At 40.1% G+C, this 24,084-nt stretch overlaps 1 protein-coding gene across 1 annotated transcript; it reads left to right on the top strand.

Moving 5' to 3' along the window:
* The first annotated feature begins 1,406 nt into the window (after positions 1 to 1,406).
* ube2d4 (ubiquitin-conjugating enzyme E2D 4 (putative)) lies at positions 1,407 to 23,735 on the top strand. The gene is made up of 7 exons (XM_052094443.1): positions 1,407 to 1,648; positions 12,041 to 12,104; positions 12,322 to 12,353; positions 13,433 to 13,510; positions 13,622 to 13,727; positions 19,834 to 19,927; positions 22,934 to 23,735. The coding sequence occupies exons 1-7, from the start codon at positions 1,625 to 1,627 to the stop codon at positions 22,977 to 22,979; spliced, it is 444 nt and encodes a 147-aa protein (XP_051950403.1). The 5' UTR covers positions 1,407 to 1,624; the 3' UTR covers positions 22,980 to 23,735.
* Positions 23,736 to 24,084: the final 349 nt, after the last annotated feature.

The following is a 24,084-nucleotide window of genomic DNA, read 5'->3' as shown; positions in this document are numbered from 1 at the left end:
ATCTCTATACGCTTAACATATGTTGTTTATATACTTATATATGGAAACATATGGAAACACACTTATTATGGAAACATATAAAACTATTTATTTTAGGTTGTTTAACAACAACCTAAAATAAATAGTTTTATATGTTTCCATAATTTTATATTCAACGATATCATTCGCAATGCTTTATGGGATTGTAGTTAGTACCTTCATGAAAGATGATAGGTACACATTATTGAACCTTTGTCTTTATATCTGATTTTTAAATACTATTTTGTCTCACACAAAGTTTGTGATGTTGTGATTCACCTCGGAGAGGGTTGGTTTGGTTTATGGCTCACCACTCTTTTATAAAGGACTTTATTAAAAGTCTGTGGAAGAAATGAATGGGGGAAATACTTCCGGAATTTAGTAAAAAGTGGGCGGTCACTGCTGCGCTCTGATCAAGACAAGTCAGTCCACTCGGTGGCGATCTTTTGGGACATTTCCCAAAGGCCGGGCAGCTATTTTTCGATGTGAAACAGTGACATAAAAAGTAAATCTCTGATCTACTTGAATGGATAAATACCGGAATCTCGGTTGGTCAAGATTACGATCAAATAACATTTAAAATGCAGTAAAATAATCTGACAAAAACGGTATAATAAATTATGCTTCTTTAGCTCATATCACACTTTAAAAAAAAAAACGCTGTTCAGGTTGGCTCAGGTAAATGAGTTAATTGACTGGTGATGTCTCTATCTAAAAGGTGATTTTACATGTAAGGCGGGACTTCCTTTACTACATCCGTTGGCCGTTCCAATTTGAATACAAGTGGTCCATCTCTTCTTAACTGTCTCTGCTTTTACCGCACAGACCCACACTTATACATTGTAGTTATTGCAAAGCGCAAAGCATGCAAAACATTTGTACATTTCCTATATTTGGTAACACGCTTCATGTAACATGATTGAAATGAAATACTCCTGCCCGATTCTCGTTCCTATCCCAGTTTTAGCTTCGCCATCTTTTGGAAAGAGAGATGACCGACTTTAATGCTTTAACCACAACAGTATGATAAATGTTTAAAAAAAAAAAAAAAAGGTATGCACACTAAATATATAAATTAATATATTAATACTATTAATATAGTATTAATTAATATAACATTATCATCAGTGGGAGACAATTATATAGCTTATTTCATAATATAATTGTAAATTAAATTAACAATTGACTAAATTCTGAATTACTGGTTTACTTGTGTAACATAGTGAGTATCAGTTTGCTTTGAATCGTCAATGAGATCGTCGTTTCACGTAAAATTTCTAACAAATACAGAACTACATTGCCAATCGAACGCCCAAGTATCGCGATATTTACTGCAATTCGCATTGTATCGCGATATTGCTATATTACCGTCTAATACAGTACTGAAAACTGTCAGTGAGGTTACAGTGGATACGAATTTATCAAATCGGCGACTGCCATTAAAAGAGCCGTGTGAATGCCAAAATCTGTGCTTTAGCATTCGTGTTATTACAAACGTAACTTGTGACACTATTGCGGGAAAGACAACAGCAGCGATCCCATCCCAACTGTACAGGCCAATAGTGTCTGAACTCGATCAAATAGTGTGCTGTGATAAAGCGAGCAAATGGCGTTGAAAAGAATCCAAAAGGTGAGTGTTTATTCTGTGCGTTTGTGGATCGCATAACCTCATAGCCTCTCACAATTTGTCATCATCTCCTGCTGTCTTTGTGAATGTAAAGCAGTCGCACTTTTCTCATTTTGTCCCCATCTGCTTAGACAAAGACGAATGGCCAATGGTGGATGCATGCATTCGACAGGCACAGTCTCTTTGTTTTACATGTTCACTGCGTGCTTTAATAAACAGTCTCCGTTACTTTATATAAGGCTGATCGCAAGTGTTTGTTTTGCGCAATCCATGCTCAATGTTGTCTGTTGTGATTATGCGATGTTGTATAAAAGGATCTGTACACACAATAACACCAGATGAAGGATTTGACAGGTGATATTATGACTGATTTGTGGAATATAAATGCGTTTGAACTCTAAAGATTGTAATAACTGATGTTTTCTGTAGACGGTCATCATTAATGGGAGAAGCGCGACTTTCAAGTTGCCCAATCTGAACCCCAATGTCAGTTAGTGTGCCCATGTATGGTTTGGCAAATAGGGCACTAGGACAGCGGAGGGTATTTATAACAGATTCACCACCCTGACCGCATAACAGGCGACTTCAATCACAGAACTAGAATCACACTGAATCCGGGGATAGCTTCAGTGATTTCTGATGTCCCAGTGTTAATATTACATGAATAGTTCACCCCCAAATTAAAGTATTTTCATTATTTAAGCAATCCTCCGACAATAAAAACCGATACCATCTGATGTACGAATAGTTAGTTTTATATTTGACATTCGCGACAATACCCATTAAACTCTCCGTGCCTATACCATTTTCCAGCCAAACCAACTTGGAAATGCATGAATAGGTTTTCTTTGCCTAGCACAAAGCTGAATTTAAAAACTATTTTTTTTTATATCAAATTTATTAGCCCTATAAATCAATTAAACAATTTAAACATTTGATATTATGACATCACAAACAAATATGAAATGTTCTTAAAATACCTCGTTCATGACACAAGGCTCTGTTTGTGGAATTTACATTCTATATGTTTTCAAATAAATATAGTGTAAATGTTTGTAATATTCTAATTCCATTCAACTCAATGACTGTTGGACCTAGAGACACAAAACAACTGTAAAACACTCAGAATAGATATAGCACAAGACATGTTGTTGGGAGCAAATGTGCAGTACTTGTTATACAGATATTATAATTCTATTGTCACCGAGTTTAATAGATTTATAGGGATAATTTCATCTGTATAAAAAGTACTGAATGTGTACTCCCAAAAACAAGTCTTGTGCTATATTCATGCATGTCCAAGTTGGTTTGGCTTGAAAAAAAATTTGCATGGAGAGGTTAATGAGTATTGTCGCAAATGTCAAACGAATGTCAAATATAAAACTAACTTTACCGCACTCATCATGTTTTAATTATTCGTTTTTAATTCAATTAAAATCACCTTATGTCCTAGTGAGATTTTCAAAAAGCAAAGGCTGCGATTTAATTAGATACATTTAGAGTTTTCATGTTCTGCACACTTCAAAGTTAACAGATGTTGTTTTAAGAATGTATGAATGTAAATGTTTAGTCGGCTGCACATACCAAGGAGTGCTAAAACATCATATTGAGCATTGCACGCTCTGTTTGTAGCAGATGACAGCGAGCAGAGCATTAATACACAATGTAGCACGAGGCACATACAGACTACATATTTATTTAATTAAGTAGCAGCCTTTTGCTGTCACTCTGGGTCATGAAGCGACCTGCTTTTCTGTAGGTGAGAAGCTACCATCAAAAACACACAGAAATGGAAAGGGCTTCACACCAAAATAAAAACTCAATTTAAATGGAAACAAGTGTGACATATATCACCACTGTATGTTAATGAAATATACACTGTAACACTACTACTACTAATAATAATAATAAAACAAGGATTGAATAGTAATTGTTTTATTTTTAGACACTATCTTACATCTGCATGATGTATCTCATATCATGAGGCTTTTTTATGCAGCACTTTATTTAGAAAAAAAAAAAAAAAAACTCCAATGTTGTATTTTGGATTGTGCTGTGAGGTTCTGTATAAAAGCACTTAATTTAATAAAAAACTAATTAGTGCTGTAAGTTGATTAATTTTTTTAAACCATGATTAATCACATAATCTTTGTATTTAATCGCTACTAATAACAGATTTTGAAAGTGCTGAAATTTTATACTAAAACACTTCTTTAAAAATACTTTTTTTCCATCTTAGGAAACAAAACAATATTTAACAATATAATCTTTTATTAACATTTTCCAAACTAAGCCTTCCACAGTATAAAGATAGAAATGCACTAAAATATCACCAATTCAAGTAACATTAATTGTTTCACATAGTCCCCACATGGGCTGCATTTTTATTGTAATGGACATTAAATCTCTTAAACACTCATCCTCCACAATATTAATCTGCTGGTAGACTGTGGCTATCTGTTTTTCCTAACAGCAATCGTGAAGCCATGTTCATGAGTCACATCAGAGCATAGCTTTGAATTCACCATGTGCCTTACATAGGCTGAATAATACTTGATTTCTGTCACAAGTCCCATTTAGGCACGTTCAAATAGCGCTAACAGCTCCTTTCTCCATCATTTTATCTCTGACAGGGAAGAGGTGTCAGAGATTCTTTTATTTACTGAGATATCAACCTCTGCGGCTGTATATCATTGAAGAGAGTGTAACGTTCAACTAACGTGTTACAACAGTACTGCCCATGGAATGTCTATGGGACCGCTGCGTTATGCTGTTTTATGCTTAGCTTGTAAACTTGGTAGAAGGACTGTGGTGTGTGTGTCAGTGTAATGACTCTGGGCGGACACATTACAAAGGTTCCATCCTTCACACCAGTTCTTATGTTACATCAACAGTAAATGCGTTAATCATGATTAAGGAAAATTAACGCATTCATTCTGACAGCTCTAAAAATAATACAATATTATCTTGAAAATTAAGGTTTCTATTTTTTTTTTACTAAAGTTTTAATTAGTTCATTTATTTAGACACAATTTTGATAAAATTTGAAATAAACTGTTGATATGAAATTCAGAATAATTTGAAGGAAAAAAAAAACAGGTATCGGCATTTACCAAACAGGAAGTATCGGGACATCCCAAGTGATGCTTAGCATATAAAACTAATAAAACATTTCCAAAAACGTTTAAGATGTAGGTAGATGATGTAAACAAACATGTAGGCTCGCTCTCCATACTGCTCTCATACTCTGGATTTTAACTAGTGGTGTTTGATTCATGAACACATTAGTGTATTTGAACAAATCTTTTAAGTAAACAAATCTTGTTCACTTCTATTATGTTGGTCATAAACAATTCAATGTTTTTTGCGAATCTGTTGAGTCAATGATTGAACGACTCACTCGACACATAAAATACACTCATTTGTCACCACCTACTGGTGTAAATATTCAACCTCCAGAAATGCTCACCAAACAAATCAGTGAATAAACAATCAAACTGAACAATGAATCATAAATCCTCACCACTATTTGAAAAGCCATAAAGATGGAGAAGTGAAGTGAAAAATGGAACCGTCCCAGTGCTATTACACCAAAGCCCCTTTCAAGGCAAGTCAGTCTACTCATCTTAGGAATGCTCCTGGGCAGCTATTTTGTAAGAATACAAGTGGCATAAAAGTACAGTTCCTGTAAACGTAAATGGCTAAAGACCAAAATCTCCAAAACCGTTAGCCAAGATTATGATCAAATAACGTATTTCCAATCAGTATTCTGGAAAAAATGACTAGTGAGATTTACTTAATTTTTATTTAGCACGTTTTTGCACACAATTTTTCTAAGTAAATTCTAATGGTATAAAATTAAAATTTACTTAATTTCATGACATAATATTGATTCAAATGAGCAGGGTTCTTACAAGTTGTTTGAAGTACTTGAATTTGGCTTTTTCAAATTTAAGTCCTGGAAAACTCTGGAAAATAGGCACTTTTTACCAAGAGGTGCTTAAAAAGTTCTTGAATTATAGAAAATCTTAAAATACATGGATTAAATCGTTTAATAAATGAAATGTATTTATATATTTTCTCAAAACAGGACAACAGACAACTAGACTGCTGCTGAAGTAGCGCATATGTACGCTGTCACGTGGCATGTGTTACTTTTGGCAGCGTTGTTCAGAATGGGCCGATAACATTCAATTGGTACTAATGGTTTAAAAATATATAATTTTATAGATACTGCTGTGGCGGATTTAATAAGTATGAGTCTTTGCAACTATTTGTTTAAGTTACAAATTACTCTCCAGCGTGAAAAAATGAGATGAGCTGTAAAACGTTCTGAGATTTGAACGCAGCAGATCAATGGAGGATTTAATTTTATGAGTCATCTACCGCCCCCTTGTGTAAGGAAAGCTTCGTGTCTCACAAAATAGTTTCTTTCTGGTAACATTTGGGTCAATATCAAAATATGTTGACAACCATGTCCCTTGACTTTTTTTAGTCATGAAAAAGTTTTCAACTAGCAAAAAAAAAAATAGAAAATATGTTTGAAATTGTTAATTGCCTGAAAAACATCCTTGTTCCCTTCAACTGGTACACCACTTCTATGAAATTTGAAAAAAAAAATTGTGTGTTTATTTTGTACTTGGCATTAGTGCAAGGCTGAACAAGTTTGTGCAAGAAAGCAAAACAAAATTATTATTAATAATTTTAATAATTTAAAAAGAATGTTTGTTCCTTGATTGCATGTTATTAGTTTTATCAATGTTAAAACCTTTTTTATGTTTTACAATTTTTTTATATACAAAAAGTTGTAGAAAATATTTTTTAAGGTTAAAGTTCAGAGGCTGCTTAAATATGCATATAGTGATTTTTCCCAGCATGATAAAAAGTTATCCACATTTTATCCAATATTTTCACACAAAAATATTTGGTGTTGTACCCCATTGAACCCTCAAAATATGGTGTTGTAACCCATTTTACCCTTGTTAGTGTTAAAGGGGTCATATAATGCCATTTTTGTACAAGTTAATATGAATCTTTAGGGTCTAAATGAAACCTTTGTAATATACTTTTATTAAAAATTCTCATTAGTATTTTAAGAAAACACTAATTTTACCTGCTCAAAAACAGCTCTGTTTTCAGCACGCCTTTCAGTGCATATGACTTTAAATGATAATGAGCTTTGGTCACCCCGCCCCTCCGTACACAGTTTTTAATAACACAATAACCATAACGCGTTGTTCATTATAAACGTGGGATTATGAATTATATTGAGAACGTTGTAACGTTATGGAAAACATGCCGTAATGTACCCTGAGTGTAAACATTAGCCACATTCATTGTGAAGCGTGCAAGCGTTTTGCAAAGATTAATATAAAGGTAAATAAAACGTTACACTTACTTCTTCTGGAGGTGCAGAGGGAATATAAATAGTTGGTACCGAATCTTTCTTCAGCAGCAGCTTCTTAGCAAAACCAGCTTTATACTGACCCTCGTTTATAAAGCAGTCTTGTGAAAAATGATTCGCGCAAACATGAACGCATTGACGTTGCTCGTTGGGAATATTCCCATCGTAAACAAAACTCAGCCACTGCGTCTTCAGCGGTTCAGATTTAGGAACATCAAAATGACTGCTGTGTTCGTTATTACACCGAAGAACAGAACACCACAATTAAATCGCTTAGGCGCCATTCTGCTCCAGTGTATCAACAATGACGACGGACTATGATTGACAGCTCGCTCACGAGCGAGGGCGGGTCTGTGTTGAAACACTGCTGTCAATCAACAATCCTGGGAGGGGCGTCCGACCGTGTGACGTCACACGGTCGAACGGCTCGATTTGAGGCAGGGGAAAATATATAAGAAGATTAAAACAAAAACGGCACAGCCAACACACATTTCAGTGCAATCAACTTGAAAAAGTGCATGTACCATTATATGACCCCTTTAACTTGCTTCGTTCTTGAAACAAAATTAAATAATAAAAGAAAGAACAACAGTCAAGTTGTCCTTTATGAATAAAAGCAATGTCAACATGCCACAAAATGTTTACCCTCAGCGTTTATGGGCAGAAACTGAACTGAATGGAAAATGTCAATATTTTGTAATTTTTTTGAGAATGTCCCATTTGCAATTTTGGTCAGTTCCTCACATAAATGTCATGCTCATGTGTGACTTTATAAAACATGGAACATAGCACATGAGTTATATGGACTTCTGTTTACGGACCCTGTTATTCACTTTAGTTGGAAAGCGAAGTGTGTTTTAAGGGAGCACACTACAATTGCACATCAATTTCATCATGAATGTACCAAGAGTTGTTACTGTGGGAATATGTAGTTAAAGATGCTCATTGTTCTACTTGTAATACGAGGTGTTTTATAAAAATAAATAAACTGAATGGTTAAAATATTTTCATTTAAAATGAACTAAAATCATTTGTTTTAATGACATCTCAAGCATAGTCCTTGAAAACAAATAAAAATGTGCTTGAAAACTTTGAAGCATCAGTACGAATCCTGAATGAGTGAGTAAATGAAACGTAAACCTGTCAGTTAATACACCTACTTTTATGTATATATCTGATGTACATGGTACTTTAACTTAAATGAACATTTTACATTTTGAACTTTACTTATAAACACATGTTTAATGATGTAGTAGATGACATATGGAAGCCTTGCACAGGGAAGCTTATAGCATGCTATCCTGTCTATCAGACAACATCATCTTGCATTACCGACAATAGAAACAAGATACAGAGACGTGCACGCAGAACTCAACGCTTGGTACAAAACACGATTGTGGGACCAATCAACAGATTTTTTTATCATGAATGGTTCTTTTTGAGTAGAAATTGAACTTTAGACCACACAAAACAAGAAGTTACCAAACTAACAACAAAATCAACAATAAAAATGCAAACAGTGAAACCACAGAAGCTCATTAATCATTTAAGCCTGGCATGTGCTGGGAAAATCAGCTTCGAAAATGTAAGTAGAATTTACTTATATTTGCCTGTGAAATTTACTGAAATAAGCGAATACATTTTAATACTGTTCAGATAACAAACAGTCACAAATAATATTTACTTATAAGCTACAGCATTCATTTTTACATGTTTGAATTGATTACAAATGTAGAATTTACTAGAACTTATTAAATGTAGAAAGCACTTCATCTTTTCTGCTGTATTTACTTCACAGAAGCATTTCTTTCAGTGTTCTTAAAACAATGGTATCATAAATTATACTTTTTTAGCTCAGATCACGCTATTTTACTGGCTGATCGAGCTAATGCGCATACTGAAATTAATTCACAGGTGATGTCTAAATCTAAAAGTTGATTGGCTCTTTTTCCTGTTAGGCGGGACTTCCTTTTCTACATCCAACATCAGGGCTGTAAATTGAGCAGAGAAACTAAATTCTAATTTTTACCTTAAATGTTTTCAATATCTTAGTCATCTGATTTTTAAATTGCCGTTGTTGCCTTAGCCCACAAGAGGGCGCAATAAATACATAAAACGTACAGCACCATTATATTATTGCAAAGAACATTCCTGGCTGTTAAAAAAAGAGCATTCCATTTTCAGCTAATGTGCATAAAATAAATAAATAAATAAAAAGTTTCAGTCTGGCCATATTCTCAAATGTTATATCAAAAGTAAAATGAGGGGGAGGAAATGCTTCAATAGGCAGTTCATGTGGTGTTACACTTGCAATGATGTAACGGTAAACTACCCCCGACTCAAACTTCATAATAACAGGAAAATACCACATTGTTTTTATTCATTACAGTGTATGTAGGGTAGCAAGATTCCCAGATAGCAGAGGTATTCGGCTGAACTCGGTGGTGAAGCGGCTCAGACTATGAGCCCAGGCCAGGGACTGTTCAAACAGATGGAACACAACAGACTGGAAAACTGGCTTTTAAATAACTAATTGCTTAATCTGAGACATGCTTATAAGAGAGCAAGATGCAATGGCCAAGTACCTACACCAACTGTAAGGGGCTGTTCACACCAAACACTTTTGCAACCATCCATTTGTTTTTTTATGTAAACGCACGCTAGACGAACGTCTTTATTTCACTTTGTATTTGTTTATTCTGCGTTTCGTGCAGGCGCGCTGTTTTTTTAGATGCTGCGTCTAATTAAAAAGAACTTTAAAAAGTATATTGAGACACCTACTTTCTGTTAAACTGTATCTGTTGTGCTGTGTCTAGCCTTTTTAGCGCAAGAATGCGATCGATCTAAAGTATTGTCAGTTCTTGGCACACATCCAAAAGTCAAATGCACAGTTTTAGCATTCAAATGTACACTTGTTCTTAAATTTGACGAATATTCGAATTTGAATTTGACACCCTGTTCCGCCATATTTTGTGTTCCAATTTCTACCATTCATTTTAATACAAGTGATCTGTCTCCGGAAAACAGTCTCCGTATTACACAAAATATCAGAACACCGCTCATCCACTCGAGGACCGGAACTAACTTTTGCATAATTGCTGTCATTATACTCTCATGTCGTTCCAAACCCATGTGGCATTATTGTTTTCGAAAAGGAGAAAATTTGAAGAATATTCACACATCTCTTTTTCCTAGGATAGTTCATCGTGACCATGGCTGTCAAGCTCCAATACGAACCAAAAAACACTATGACTTGTGCACCATATTCAAAGCCTTCTAAAGGCATATGATAACTTTATGTGAGGACCAGATCACAGTAAGCCTTTATTCACTGAAAATGTGGCTCTCAAGTGCAGCTCTAAAATAACATTTTCCATCTTGCATGAGGGTGACTAAATAATAACAACTTGAGGGTGAGTATATAATGACATAATTTACATTTTCAGGTGAGCTATTCCTTTAAGGGTAGACGGAAACACAAGTGTCACACCTGTGTGAAATGACTTAGAAGATCCATTCATAAAAATGTTGGATGTTTTTAGTTGTCAGTGGTCAGTGACTAATGATATATTTCAGCTATTTATGCTAAATGCTGTGTTACATCAACAAGGGGTCACCAAAGAGAGAACAACAGAACAACAATAGACTGTCAAAGCTCAGCCTGCTTTAAAAACAACTCAGTGTCTGGTGTTCTGTGGTTGTGTTCAGAGTAAGATATGGACGGTTTCATAACTCAAGTCACTTCTTGTTTTTTGTTAAATGTGCTGTTGGTGAACAGCTGGCAACTCTGCTTCTATCTTTAGGGAGATCTTTACATGCACTGAGAGTCAGATAGTAACTTCTAGTAATACTTGGGCTAATCCTTCTCCAGGAGTGAATGAGAGAGGTGGCATGGCCATGAGCGGATGTGATACAGTATGAGATATTTCAGATGAATAATTACAATTACCTGATGCCAAATGTTGACACACATAGTCAGAATACTGATTATTGATAATGCTGATAAACCTTGCATGAAACTAGTGTTAAATATTTGTCAGAAGATACAAATTAGACACAGCAGACAAACATGTCACTGTAAATATTGTCGAGGCCAGGGATTTAAAAAAATTGGGGTCCAAGGTCTGGCCAATAATTTGACATTATTATGGTTTATGGTTTTCTAAAGACTTATTGGAAATAATGATATTAAGAATAATCCTGGTTCAATACAAATTAAGCTGAATTGACAGCATTTGCAACATAATGTTGATTACCATAAAATATTTGTATATATATTAACTGAAGCTCCTCACCCGTATCTGAATGATTTTATGCACTGCTGCCACACGATTGGCTGATAAGATAATTGCATGGATGATTGTTGGTGCCAGACGGGCTGGTTTGTGTATTTCTGTAACTGCTGATCACCTGGGATTTTCACACACAAGAGTCTCTAGAATTTACTCAGAATGGTGCCAAAAAGAAAAACATCCATTGAGCAGCAGTTCTGCAGATGGAAACACCTTGTTGATGAGAGAGGTCCACTGAGAATGGCCAGACTGGTTTGAACGGACAAAGTCTATGGTAACTCAGATAACCACTCTGTACAATTGCAGTGAGCAGAATATCATCTCAGAATGCTATTCTGAGATGCGGGTTGGCGTTGTTTTGGTGGCACAAGGGGACCTATACAATATTAGGCAGGTGGTTTTAATGTTGTGGGCGATTGGTGTAAATGCAGGTAATTCCAAAGGGTTCACATACACGCAAACTTGCCATTGTAAATTACTTGTTATGGCTGGCTAACCACGCTTGCCGGTGTAGTTCATACTGTCGTTCATCAGGGTGGACCAAGTTGTTAAAAAAGAAATAGGCATGGCCAGATATATGCTTCAGCTGTGGTCAGCTGAACACCACACCCATATGTGCTTGTTAAACATTTATTATAAAATCCTGTTTTCCATGATATGGCTCCTGTAGTTCAGTTTTCTGTGGCTTTGTTTCCTCAGGAATTGACAGACCTACAGAGAGATCCACCAGCCCAGTGTTCAGCAGGACCAGTTGGAGAGGACTGTGAGTATATAAGGAATGAGTGGGGTGAATTTGACAGATCACTTTATAAATTGTATTCATTACAAAAATATTCACATATATTCACTCTAACCACTATAGAGCTCCCACTAAGATAAAGCAACATGAACTAGCACAGCCTGCACACATAAGATATGCTCTTAATCTGCTTCAGTACTGTCTATATGGTTTCATATAATGGAAATACAATGTTTTTCAGTGTTTCACTGGCAGGCAACAATAATGGGGCCGGTGAGTAGCTGCTCTTTTACTATTTTTAAAGGGGACATATTCTACTCTTAAAACATTTTAATGTAGTTGTAACAGGTAAAGGTGGGCAAGGAGGAGGTGGGAACCGGCTGAACAGTCAACGTAACGTTTAGTGGTATAAATGAACTTAAAACAACATAAAACATAAACGAACACTGACACACATGCCACGGGTGCCACATCTGGTGGGGAGACGCTGGCCTTCCGGCCATTCTGTCAGCTGGTGGTCCACCCTGCCTCCTGTGAACCTGGGGGGGAGACAAGGGGAGGCGTGGGTAGAGGGAAAGGGCGAGCGGAGACACAGAGAGAGAGAAGAACTTGCTCCCGGACACGCTGTTGCCTGGTCCTCAACCGCTCCTCCTCTGCCCCTTCTAAGGTGGACGGCAGTGGTTCCTCCGTGCCCAGGCAGACAGTTGAGACTGCTCCCCTGTCGAATGGCAGCAGCGAGGACTCTGCAACAGCAAATCCCTCATCCCTCCTGGGTTTTGGCACCAATGTAACAGTTAAGGTGGGCAAGGAGGAGGCAGGAACCAACTGAACAGTCAACGTAAAGTTTAATCAGAAACGCAATATAAAACCAACATAAACATAAAGACACACATGCAACACGGACACATGCGTGCGTCTCTTTCTCTCTCTCGAACTGGCGCCTCCGGCTCCCCTTTATCTCTTTCTCCCGCTGATCAGCTGATTCAGTGCTGCACGGCCCGGCCACATTTTTGTACTACTGTAGCTTTAAGACTTCTATACGTCAATTACCTCTCTTCTGAGTTTGTGTAAATAGATTCAACCGAGCAAAATGCAGTTTTCTATGGTATTTTAAACCCTTTAAAAACAGAATGTACGATCTGTTACAACCTAGTTATAATACCTGACAGCAGTTTGTTGGTTTCAAAATAAATAATTACAGCATTGACTTCTATGTGTTTGTCCTTACTATTTATCTGTCTATAAATATGTGTAAAAACACATTTATTTGGTGACAGTTATAATACTACAAAATACATTACATACTGGAACATTAACAAAACTGTGTCCTCATTTATTTTATTTATTTGTAGAATGACAGTCCCTATCAAGGAGGGGTTTTCTTTCTTACAATTCATTTCCCCACAGACTATCCCTTCAAACCACCAAAGGCCAGTATCTTTGACACAATTAGGTGTATTTGGACACCATTTTTCAAATACAGGTTTATGTTAAGTGGATTGCAATGTTGTAGTAACAATATACTCTGCATTGATTTGCAGGTTGCATTCACAACGAAAATCTACCACCCTAACATTAACAGTAATGGTAGTATTTGTCTGGACATCCTGCGATCTCAATGGTCACCTGCCCTTACGGTATCCAAAGGTATGTATGAATGCACGATAGAACAAGCATGTTACAACAAGCACAATTAACAAGAGAGCTGAATATAAAAAGCATATTTTATTACACTGCCTCATTCAGAGTGGTGCCATGGTAACCACCACAGTCATAGTGAATCTAATGGTGTGTTCCCGGAAGCACAATTCACTCTAATGATATTGCAGTAGACTAAATTTGTCTTTGTTCTCTTTTATTGTATTCAGTTCAAGGGCTTAGTTTTTTACAGAGAGTCTTAAACCACATACCTGAATATAGATGGATATTGCAAACATAAACTAACAAAAATGTATAATTTTTACATGGTGATGTAGAATCAAACACTTCATTGCCTACTTTCTAAAATATATTGCATACGCCACTGGTACATATTGGCAAATTATTGACCAGATTAAAACCATTGACATATCGGTTATAAGCATGAAAACGATTATATAAATAATATAGAGGACCATGTCTGCCAATATTAAAAATAAAATAAATTAATACATTTGCAAATAACTTTAAAAAACAAATAATGTTTACATAAAAATAAATGTGACATAAATTAGTATTTATACTTTTATTTCCTTATGTATTTATACATTTATTTACTTTCACATGTATTAATTTCCACATTTATTTATTTATTGTGATAAAAAAAATATTTTACTTTTTGCATCTTGTATTAATCTTTATGAGGCTCTCTTAAAATTGTCCTGTAAACATGTTAATTGGGAAAAAACTTTTTTTTGAACAATAAACTAGCTTTTTACATCTTTGTACATTTTTAAAGAATTATTCCAAAGCATCTGATCTGATCACAAAACAAGTTAAGTGACAAAATATAAATATCGTTAATATCAATATTGTATTGGACAAAAAAAATATTATATTTGTACATTCCTATTATTGCATAGATTAAAACTAGTCTTATTGACTGAGAATGAATGCTCTGATCTTGATCCTCTGTGTTATGTTTACCTTGTCTTGTTTCACTGTTGCCCTTTTTGTTTACCATTTTTGTCACTTTTGCACTCCATAGGTTCACTTTTGTCCCTTGTTTAGCTCCACTGTCTCACTAGTCTGTTGTTAAAAGAACTACACTTCCCAGTATCCACCTGTCATCATCACTGCCATTTTGTTCATTGTTCTCACCTGTGTCCCATTTAGTCATCACTCCCTGTGTATTTAAGCCCTGCTTCTTGTTCTCTCCTTGTCTGTCGTTGAGTGTTGTTAGCCTGGTGTGTTTTTCCTGCCCGAGTTCTCTGTATTTTAGTTTCCTGTTTCCCCATTGTGGGTTATTCTTTTGTGTTTATTTGTTTATTTGATCTTTCAATAAAGTCAACTGCGTTTGGATCCGCACCTCCTCGTCTGCCTCGCTGCTCATTCATAACAGAACGACAGACCACTATGGATCCAGCGGTTCAACGAGCGAATTACGACCTGCTCTGCTTGAAACCAGAAGACCGCCCTATAGAGGACCACATCCGCGACTTCCTTAAGCTGGCGAGTATTTCAGATTTCCCGGACTCCTCTCTGGTGGTCTTCTTCAGGGGCAATCTGCACCCCGCACTGAAGGAGCGGCTGCCACAGGCGACGCGTGGCTGGACCCTCCGCGACTTCCTGGTGGCGACCCTACTGGTGTGCAACTCACCGCTCGCGGTGGGCGTTGCTGAGAAGGACCCTGCCTCACCGTCCACAGTGGTGTCTCTTCAGCCACCCCCGGCGCCCCCTGTAACACCAACTCCACTTGTCAACGAGGTCACCCTCACGTCTGTCGTCTTCCACGAGCCAGCGCGGCCCTCTTCGTCTGCCCGGAGGAGGGAGAGAAGACGGGCTTCCGCCTTCCGGCCCACGCCTGCCCCGGTCTTCGAGCCAGAGCCCACGCCTGCCCCGGTCTTCGAGCCAGAGCCCACGCATGCCCCGGTCTTCGAGCCAGAGCCTACGCCTTCCACGGTCAGCGAGCCTGTGCCCACACCTTCCACGGTCAGCGAGCCAGCGTCCACGCCTTCCACGGTGAGCGAGCCAGCACCCACGCCTGTCACGGTGAGCGAGCCAGCGCCTACGCACGTCACTGTGAGCGAGCCAGTCGCCTCAGAGGTCAGTGAGCCAGTGCCTGTCGCCTCAGAGGTCAGTGAGCCAGTGCCTGTCGCCTCAGAGGTCAGTGAGCCAGCGCCTGTCGCCTCGACCGTCCCTGAGCCAGCGCCTGTCGCCTCGACCGTCCCTGAGCCAGCGCCTGTCGCCTCGACCGTCCCTGAGCCAGCGCCTGTCGCCTCGACCGTCCCTGAGCCAGCGCCTGTCGCCTCGACCGTCCCTGAGCCAGCGCCTGTAGCCTCGACCGTCCAAGAGCCAGCGTCAGTAGCCATGACCGTCCAAAGGCCAGCGCCAGTGGTCGCGCCCGTCCAAGAGTCAGCTCCGCCTTCCGAGCTTCCCAGTGCTCCGCCTTCCGAGCTTCCCAGAGCTCCGCCTTCCGAGCTTCCTAGTACTCTGCCTTCCGAGCCTTCCGAGCTTTCCAGAGCTCCGCCTTCCGAGCTTCCTAGTACTCTGCCTTCCGAGCCTTCCCAGCTTTCCAGAGCTCTGCCTTCCGAGCTTCCTAGTACTCTGCCTTCCGAGCCTTCCGAGCTTTCCAGAGCTCCGCCTTCCGAGCTTCCTAGTACTCTGCCTTCCGAGCCTTCCCAGCGTTCCAGAGCTCTGCCTTCCGAGCTTCCTAGTACTCTGCCTTCCGAGCCTTCCGAGCTTTCCAGAGCTCCGCCTTCCGAGCTTCCTAGTACTCTGCCTTCCGAGCTTCCTAGTACTCTGCCTTCCGAGCTTTCCAGAGCTCTGCCTCCCGAGCTTCCTAGAGCTCTGTCCTCCGAGCTTCCCGAGTCTTCCAGGGCTCCGCCCCCTGAGCCTCCCAGGGCTCCGCCTCTCAAGTCTCTCGAGCCTCTCGAGCCTTCCAGGGCTCCGCCTCTCAAGTCTCTCGAGCCTTCCAGGGCTCCGCCTCTCAAACCTCTCGAGCCTTCCAGGGCTCCTCCTCCCAAGCCTCCTAGGGCTCCGCCTCTCAAGTCTCTTGAGTCTTCCAGGGCTCCTCCTCTCGAGCCTCCCAGGGCTCCGCCTCTCAAGCCTCTCGAGCCTTCCAGGGCTCCGCCTCTCAAACCTCTCGAGCCTTCCAGGGCTCCTCCTCCCGAGCCTCCTAGGGCTCCGCCTCTCAAGTCTTCCAGGAGGCTCGGGTGGCCGAGCCTCCTACGGCTCCGCCACCCGAGCCTCCCACGGCTCTGCCTCTCGAGCCACCTACGGCTCAACCTTCCTCGGCTCCACCTCCGAAGCCTTCCAGCTCACCGCCTGAAGAACCTCCTACGGCACCACCTCCCTCGGCCCCGCCGCAAGAGCCACCCTCGGCTCCGCCTCCGGAGCCTCCCTCAGCCTCGCCTCCGGCGCCCCTCCCGGCTCCGCCTCCAAAGCCTCCCTCAGCCTCGCCTCCGAAGCCTCCTAGTTCCTTCCCAGCTCCGCCTCTCCCGGCTCGGCCTCCTGGGCCTCCCTCGGCTCCGCCTCCTAAGCCCCCCACGGTCCTGAGCCCCCCACGGTCCTGCCTACGCCTCCTTCGGCGCCGCCTCCCAAGTCTTCTACGGCTCCGCCTCCGAAGTCCTCCTTGGCTCCGCCTCACGCGGCTCCACCGGTCCCTATCCGGCGGCCACCACCCAGGTCCCCCAAGCCTACCCACATCCCGTGGTTAACCCCCAGGCCTCCTGAACCTATCCTTGCCCTGTGGCAAGCTCCCAGACCTCCTGAACTGGTCCTTGCCCCATGGCCATCTCCTAGGCCACCAAAACCGGCCTCTGTCCTGTGGCCTCCTCCTAGGCCCCCTGAGCCGGCCCTTGCCTTATGGCCAGCCCCCGGGCCATCTAAACCTGTCCCTGCCCAGTCGATACCTCCCTGGCCCTCTCAACCTGTCCCTTTGTGCCCCCAGGGACTGCCTAATTGGCCCCGTGGACTGTCTCATTTCCCTTTGTGCCCTCGTGGACCGTCTCATTGCCCCTCGTTGCCCCCTTGGACTGCCTGTCTACCCCTCGTTGCCCCCTTGGACTTCCTGCCTGCCCTCTGTGCCCCTTGGACTGCCTTTTTGTTCTTGTACACCCCCCCCCCCGTTCTGCCTGTCTGTCCCTTGTGCCCTCATTTTGTTTTTTGTGGGTTTTCTGTCCTTGGTTTTTTGTTCTTTAGGATCGTCTGGAATCCGATCCTTTGAGGGGGGGCTCTGTTATGTTTACCTTGTCTTGTTTCACTGTTGCCCTTTTTGTTTACCATTTTTGTCACTTTTGCACTCCATAGGTTCACTTTTGTCCCTTGTTTAGCTCCACTGTCTCACTAGTCTGTTGTTTAAAAGAACTACACTTCCCAGTATCCACCTGTCATCATCACTGCCATTTTGTTCATTGTTCTCACCTGTGTCCCATTTAGTCATCACTCCCTGTGTATTTAAGCCCTGCTTCTTGTTCTCTCCTTGTCTGTCGTTGAGTGTTGTTAGCCTGGTGTGTTTTCCCTGCCCGAGTTCTCTGTATTTTAGTTTCCTGTTTCCCCATTGTGGGTTTTTCTTTTGTGTTTATTTGTTTATTTGATCTTTCAATAAAGTCAACTGCGTTTGGATCCGCACCTCCTCGTCTGCCTCGCTGCTCATTCATAACACTCTGTCTCAGGACTAAAACAATTCAATAATAATAATAATAATAATACATTAAAAAAAAGAATAATAAGTCACTGGCTCCTTAAATGAAATATTTAGTAGACAGCTATTAGAAGCCATTTGTAGGTTCCCCCCAAAATGTGAGCATCTCGATCAGTCCAAAAAAGCAACGTTGATTTAACTAATTGTGTAAGTTTTTAGGCAGGATGTTTTTTTTTGACCAGCTAGAGACAGGAGTAGTGTTCGGGGAAACCTTTTTAAAAATATTTTTGCACTTTCGCTTAGAGATGCAATCACCACAGAATTGACACACTTTACCTTTAAACTATTGTGTTGGATAATCTGGTTCCAATCGATAATTTGCCTGTGAGTTCTAGACTGATTTGCAAACCTGTTTGACTGATTTCTAAAAAAGAAACAGCTCATTAAAATAATTTGCTCGCGGGGGCCTGGGTAGCTCAGTGAGTAAAGACGCTGACTACCACACCTGGAGTCGCCAGTTCGAATCTTGTTGAGTGAGTCAGGCTTCCTAAGCAACCAAATTGGCCCGGTTGCTAGGGAGTGTAGAGTCACATGGGGTAACCTCCTCGGGGTCGCTATAATGTGGTTCGCTCTCGGTGGGGCATGTGGTGAGTTGTACGTGGATGCCGCGGAGAATAGCGCGAAGCCTCCACTAGCACTATGTCTCCACGGTAACGCGCTCAACAAGCCATGTGATAAGATGCGCGGATTGACTGTCTCAGAAACGGAGGCAGCTGAGATTTGTCCTCCGCCACCCGGATTGAGGCGAGTCAATTTGCCACCCCGAAGATTTAGAGCGGAATTTGGCATTCCAAATTGGGGAGAAAAAAGGGGAGGGAAAAAAATTATAATAATTGGCTCGCAAATCTGACTTTAGAGGTCACGTTGTGTTCGTTTTCAGAAAGATGTTCGTGTGCACACTAAGAATGTAATTAAACAAAAGGACAAAATTGAATTTACACATAAAGATTGCATCCAGTTTGTTGCTAGTGACAATTAGATTTTAAATTATTGTTGCAAATTTTTATATTTTAGATGTCAAGTTTGTTAAAATAGGTAACACTGAGGAATTGAAATGATCTCAGGCGACAGATGCACATGGTTTAAGAACTGTTTGTTTAGTGTACTGTAAAGCCTTGGCATTTATGACTAATACCAAAGCACTCAACCAGGGCTGATCCCGGTGTGGGCTGTTGGACCTCAGTTATTACTCTGTTCTAAGCAATGACCCAGTTTGCATCAGTCCACAGGAAGCTGTTTGTGTTAAGTGACAAACAAACACAGGGAATGTGTGAGAGAAGTTATATGACGGAGGCTGAAAAGGTTAACCACCACATTTAATGTCTCCAGGAACTACTGTTGCTGTTTTATTTGTTGCACAGTAAGAGAGAAGGATGTGTTGATATTATATTGTTTTTAATCTTTTTTTAGTGCTGTTGTCCATCTGCTCCCTGTTATGTGACCCGAACCCAGATGACCCGCTGGTGCCTGAGATTGCACATACATATAAAGCAGACAGAGAAAAGTGAGTAGCTTAAATGCATACTCCAGTAACACATTTTAATATAATTCTTTGTGTTTCTTTATAAGGGTTTTTTTTTTTTTTTCAGATTCATGGGTCAATTGAACAGAACCCTAGTTCAAGGTTTTTTTTCTTTTCACATTGTATTATTTGACTCCAAATAGAGGTACATTTGCTGTTTGGTACATAATTGTGGGACCCACTGTGAGTTTTAGCATCAGCTGTTTAGCATTGTAACAAAGTAATGAAATGACAAAATGTGTTGGTCACTTTGTTTAATAGCGATAGAATAATATCTCAGCCATGCCATATCATTTAAGTGAGAATAAATATTAGTATTTTATATTAAATAAAATTTATGTTTTGAATATTTTCTTAATCTAAAAAAAAAATATTGTGACACTGTGATTAGTTGACCTGTGAACCTGAATGACAATAACACGCGTGACCAATAGAACATCGAAACGTCATACACTGACCTCAGAAGCTCTTGCGCTTGACATCATATCCTGGTCTGTTGTGGTAATAATTTTGCATGCTCAAAGTGTAGTGTGACCGCCCCTTTAAGGCCCATTCACCAGATGATCGACAGTCAATTATTCACAGGTACAGTAAGTGGCACAACTTGGGCTGTCACGGTTATGAATTGTCAAACAAATAAATACGATTATGATGATGAATTGCCTGTTTTATGGCTTTCACGGTTATGACGATTAATTCATACAAATTGTCGTCCTTTTGTCATAGGTGTACAGTGGCAAGAAAAAATATGTGAACCCTTTGGAATTAGCTAGTTTTCTGCATTCATTGGTTATAAAATGTGATCTCATCTTCATCAAAGTCACAAGTATAGACAAACACAATCTTCTTAAACTAAAAACACACAAACAGTTATAATCTTCCATGCCTTTATTGAACACATCCCATTAAACATTCGCAGTGTTGTGACAAAAGTAAGTGAACCCTTGGATTTAATAACTGGTCAATCCTCCAATAACCTCAACCAAGCATTTCCGGTAGCTGTGGCTTAGACCTGCACAACGTTAGAATGAATTTTAGACTATTCTTCCTTACAGAACTGCTTCAGCTCTGCTATATGTCTGGTGTAAACAGCTCTCTTGAGGCCATTCCACACCATCTCTATTGGGTTAAGGTCTGAGCTCTGAACTGGGCCATTCCAAAAGGCGGATTTTCTTTATTTGAAGCCATTTTTTTTGTGGATTTACTTCGATTTTTAGGTTCATTGTCCTGCTGCATCACCCAACTTCTACTGAACTTTAGCAGGTGCAGAGCCACCCTGACATTATCCTGAAGGATATCTTTATAAACATGGGAATAAATGTTTTTCCTCTGATGGCAAGTGGTCCAGGCCCTGAAGCAGCAAAGCAGGCCCAAATCACGATACTCCCTCCTCCATACTTCACAGTTGGGATGATGTTTTCATGTTGGTATACAGTGACCATATGTAGTGCTGCGTGCTCTTCTCAAACAATTCAGCCTTAGATTCATCAGTCCACAAAACATTTCCCAGTAGTGTTGTGGTGTCAAAGTGGTCTTTGGCAAACCTCAGGCATGCAGCAATTTTTTTGTCGGAAAGCAGCAGCTTCCTTCGTGGTGTCCTGCCATGAACACCATGGCTGTTTAATGTTTTCCATATAATGTTAACTAGTTCCAATGAATCCCTCAAGTCTTTAGCTGCCCCTAGGGTTCTTTTTTACCTCATTGAACATTCTGTGGTGTTACCTTTGAGTCATCTAGGCTGGACAGCCACTTCTATGGAGAGTAGCCACAGTACTAAATAGTCTTCTTTTATTGACAATTTGTCTAACTGTGGACAGATGAAGATTTAAGCTCTTCAAGATAACTTTGTAAATCTTTCAATCTTATGCAAAGCAACAATTCTTGATCATAGGTCTTCTGAAATCTCTTTATTGTAAGGCATGGTTCATGTGAGCAGATGCTTCTTGTGTTTTTATAAGTCAAAGTAGCTCCAACCTACACCTCTCATTAATTTGATTGGTTTGCAACTCAACTTTTATTACTTTTATTTTATACTACTATTTTTTTTTCTTCTCTTATTTTGTTGTTGTCATCTTTAGGCTATGGGGTTCATTTAATTTTTCTTACAGCACTGTGATTGTTTAATGGGATGCGTTCAATAAAGACATGAAATATTATAATTGTTTGTGTGTTGTTAGCTTAAGCACATTGTGTTTGTCTATACTTGTGGTTTGATGAAGATGAGATCATATTTTATGACCAATTAATGCAGAAAACAAGCTAATTCCAAAGGGTTTACATACTTTTTCTTGCCAATGTATGTTTATTTTTATAAATTAATAACTTAACTTTTACATTACTTCCTTTAAGGCTTAAAAAACACATGAAACTTATAAATACTTAAAATATCTGTTCTCTTTTTGGTCAACTTTAGTCTTGATCCGTTTTGCATTTAAACTGTCGTTATTGGAACCCAGCCAACCTGAATAGCTATTATATCATATTAAAGTATGCAATAGTAAAATATTTATTTCCAAATTTCTTCACTTTCACATGTTACTTTAAGGCTCTCTGAACGAGTCCTTATTTCACATAAAGACCTTTGTTTCTTCATTCTATCATCTCAGGAGTGACACTGGGCTCCTCTGAGTCACTGTGTGTCATTTAAACTGCATGTATGAAATCACTATGACAAATACATGTGTCATTACACGATCATCACGGTCGAGTTCAATTGTGTGAGACACGCAAACGTGGCACTCTTTCCCTTATAATGTGTTATTGCCATGTGCATCTACTTTTTACATTTGCTCAAAACCCTGTGCAGTTATGAGTTAAACTTGATGACATCTAATGTTCCAAGACTGTATAGTGCAAGCAATAAAATAAAATCCAAACAACCAAAACACATCTTCAGTTTGACTCATGATTCAATATTTTAAATATGTTAATGACAGCTGTGGCCAATAATAAATAACAACATACGTGTGTCCTTTTCTTTGCCCATAGGTACAACAGACTAGCAAGAGAATGGACACAAAAGTATGCCATGTGAGAGTGCCTGCGTCTAACACTACAGAAGCAAAAAGACAGTGAAACATGTTTTTACTTTTAACAAGAGGAGTAAAAATCAGTGAATGTTGAGGGGTGGGGACAACTAAACAACAAACCCTTGGAAGGAAGGCAGAAACCAGAGGTGAGGAGATGAGAGCCGCTGCTGTGTGCTGAAACCGCTGTCATGTGCCGTTCTCCCAGAACCGCCGTCAGAGCGGCCTAGCCTGGAATACTTCAGGAAAACTGTAAAACTGGACAAACCTTGGGGTACCACAATTCAGGACGTTGTACTGCTGTTAGTTCTACTATTATTATTGTGATTTTCTCAGTGTTACTGTTGGTATTCTTACACTTGTCATCTCCATTTGTCAATGTGCTCTTATTGATGTCATTATTATTTTTTGCCATATGAGGAATTGTTAGGCTGAAGTTGGAATGCTGGTCTTAACCATTGGCCATCTCATTGGAGTCCCCATGGTAACCATTGTTTTACGTTTGCTCAAATTGAAAATGTTTTCCATTGTTATAATACTTAGTTCAGTGATATGTCTTTGTCTATTCAGGTTATAACTTGATGTAACACAGTTAAAGGATGGGCAAGGAGGAGGCGAGAACCGGCTAGTCCACATAAATTATATTTTAATGAGAAACTCAAAAACACATAAACAAACACACATGACGGACATGTCCGTAATTCTCTCTCTCTCGAACCATCGTCACCGGCCGCCTTTATCCCTCGCGCGCCTCATCAGGCTGATTGGGGACCGGGCGCTGATATTCCGACCGGCCCCGCCCCCTCCGCTCCACACTCCTCCCGGCGTTATCTCAGGCCGGGTGCCACCGGCATGACGTACACCCCCTATCCCTGGGGCGGGGTGTATCTTGCGTCCAGCGTGGTCATCCCGCCTTCCTCGCCCTGGGAGGAGACAGGAGGGAAGACAACAACAAAAAAAAATAGGTGCGGGAAAAGGCCAACACGGTGCGACAGGGAGAGAGAGAGGAGAGAGAGAAAAAGCTCACTCACCGGTTCTCTGATGTACCGTCGCGTGGTCCTCGAACACTCCTCCACACTCAGGCGGACGACAGCCGCTCCAACACCGGGCGAA

The sequence above is a fragment of the Xyrauchen texanus genome, chromosome 27 (assembly GCF_025860055.1).
Source record: "Xyrauchen texanus isolate HMW12.3.18 chromosome 27, RBS_HiC_50CHRs, whole genome shotgun sequence".
NCBI classification, from domain to species: Eukaryota; Metazoa; Chordata; class Actinopteri; order Cypriniformes; family Catostomidae; genus Xyrauchen; species Xyrauchen texanus.
This window is presented reverse-complemented; position numbering and strand designations above follow the sequence as displayed.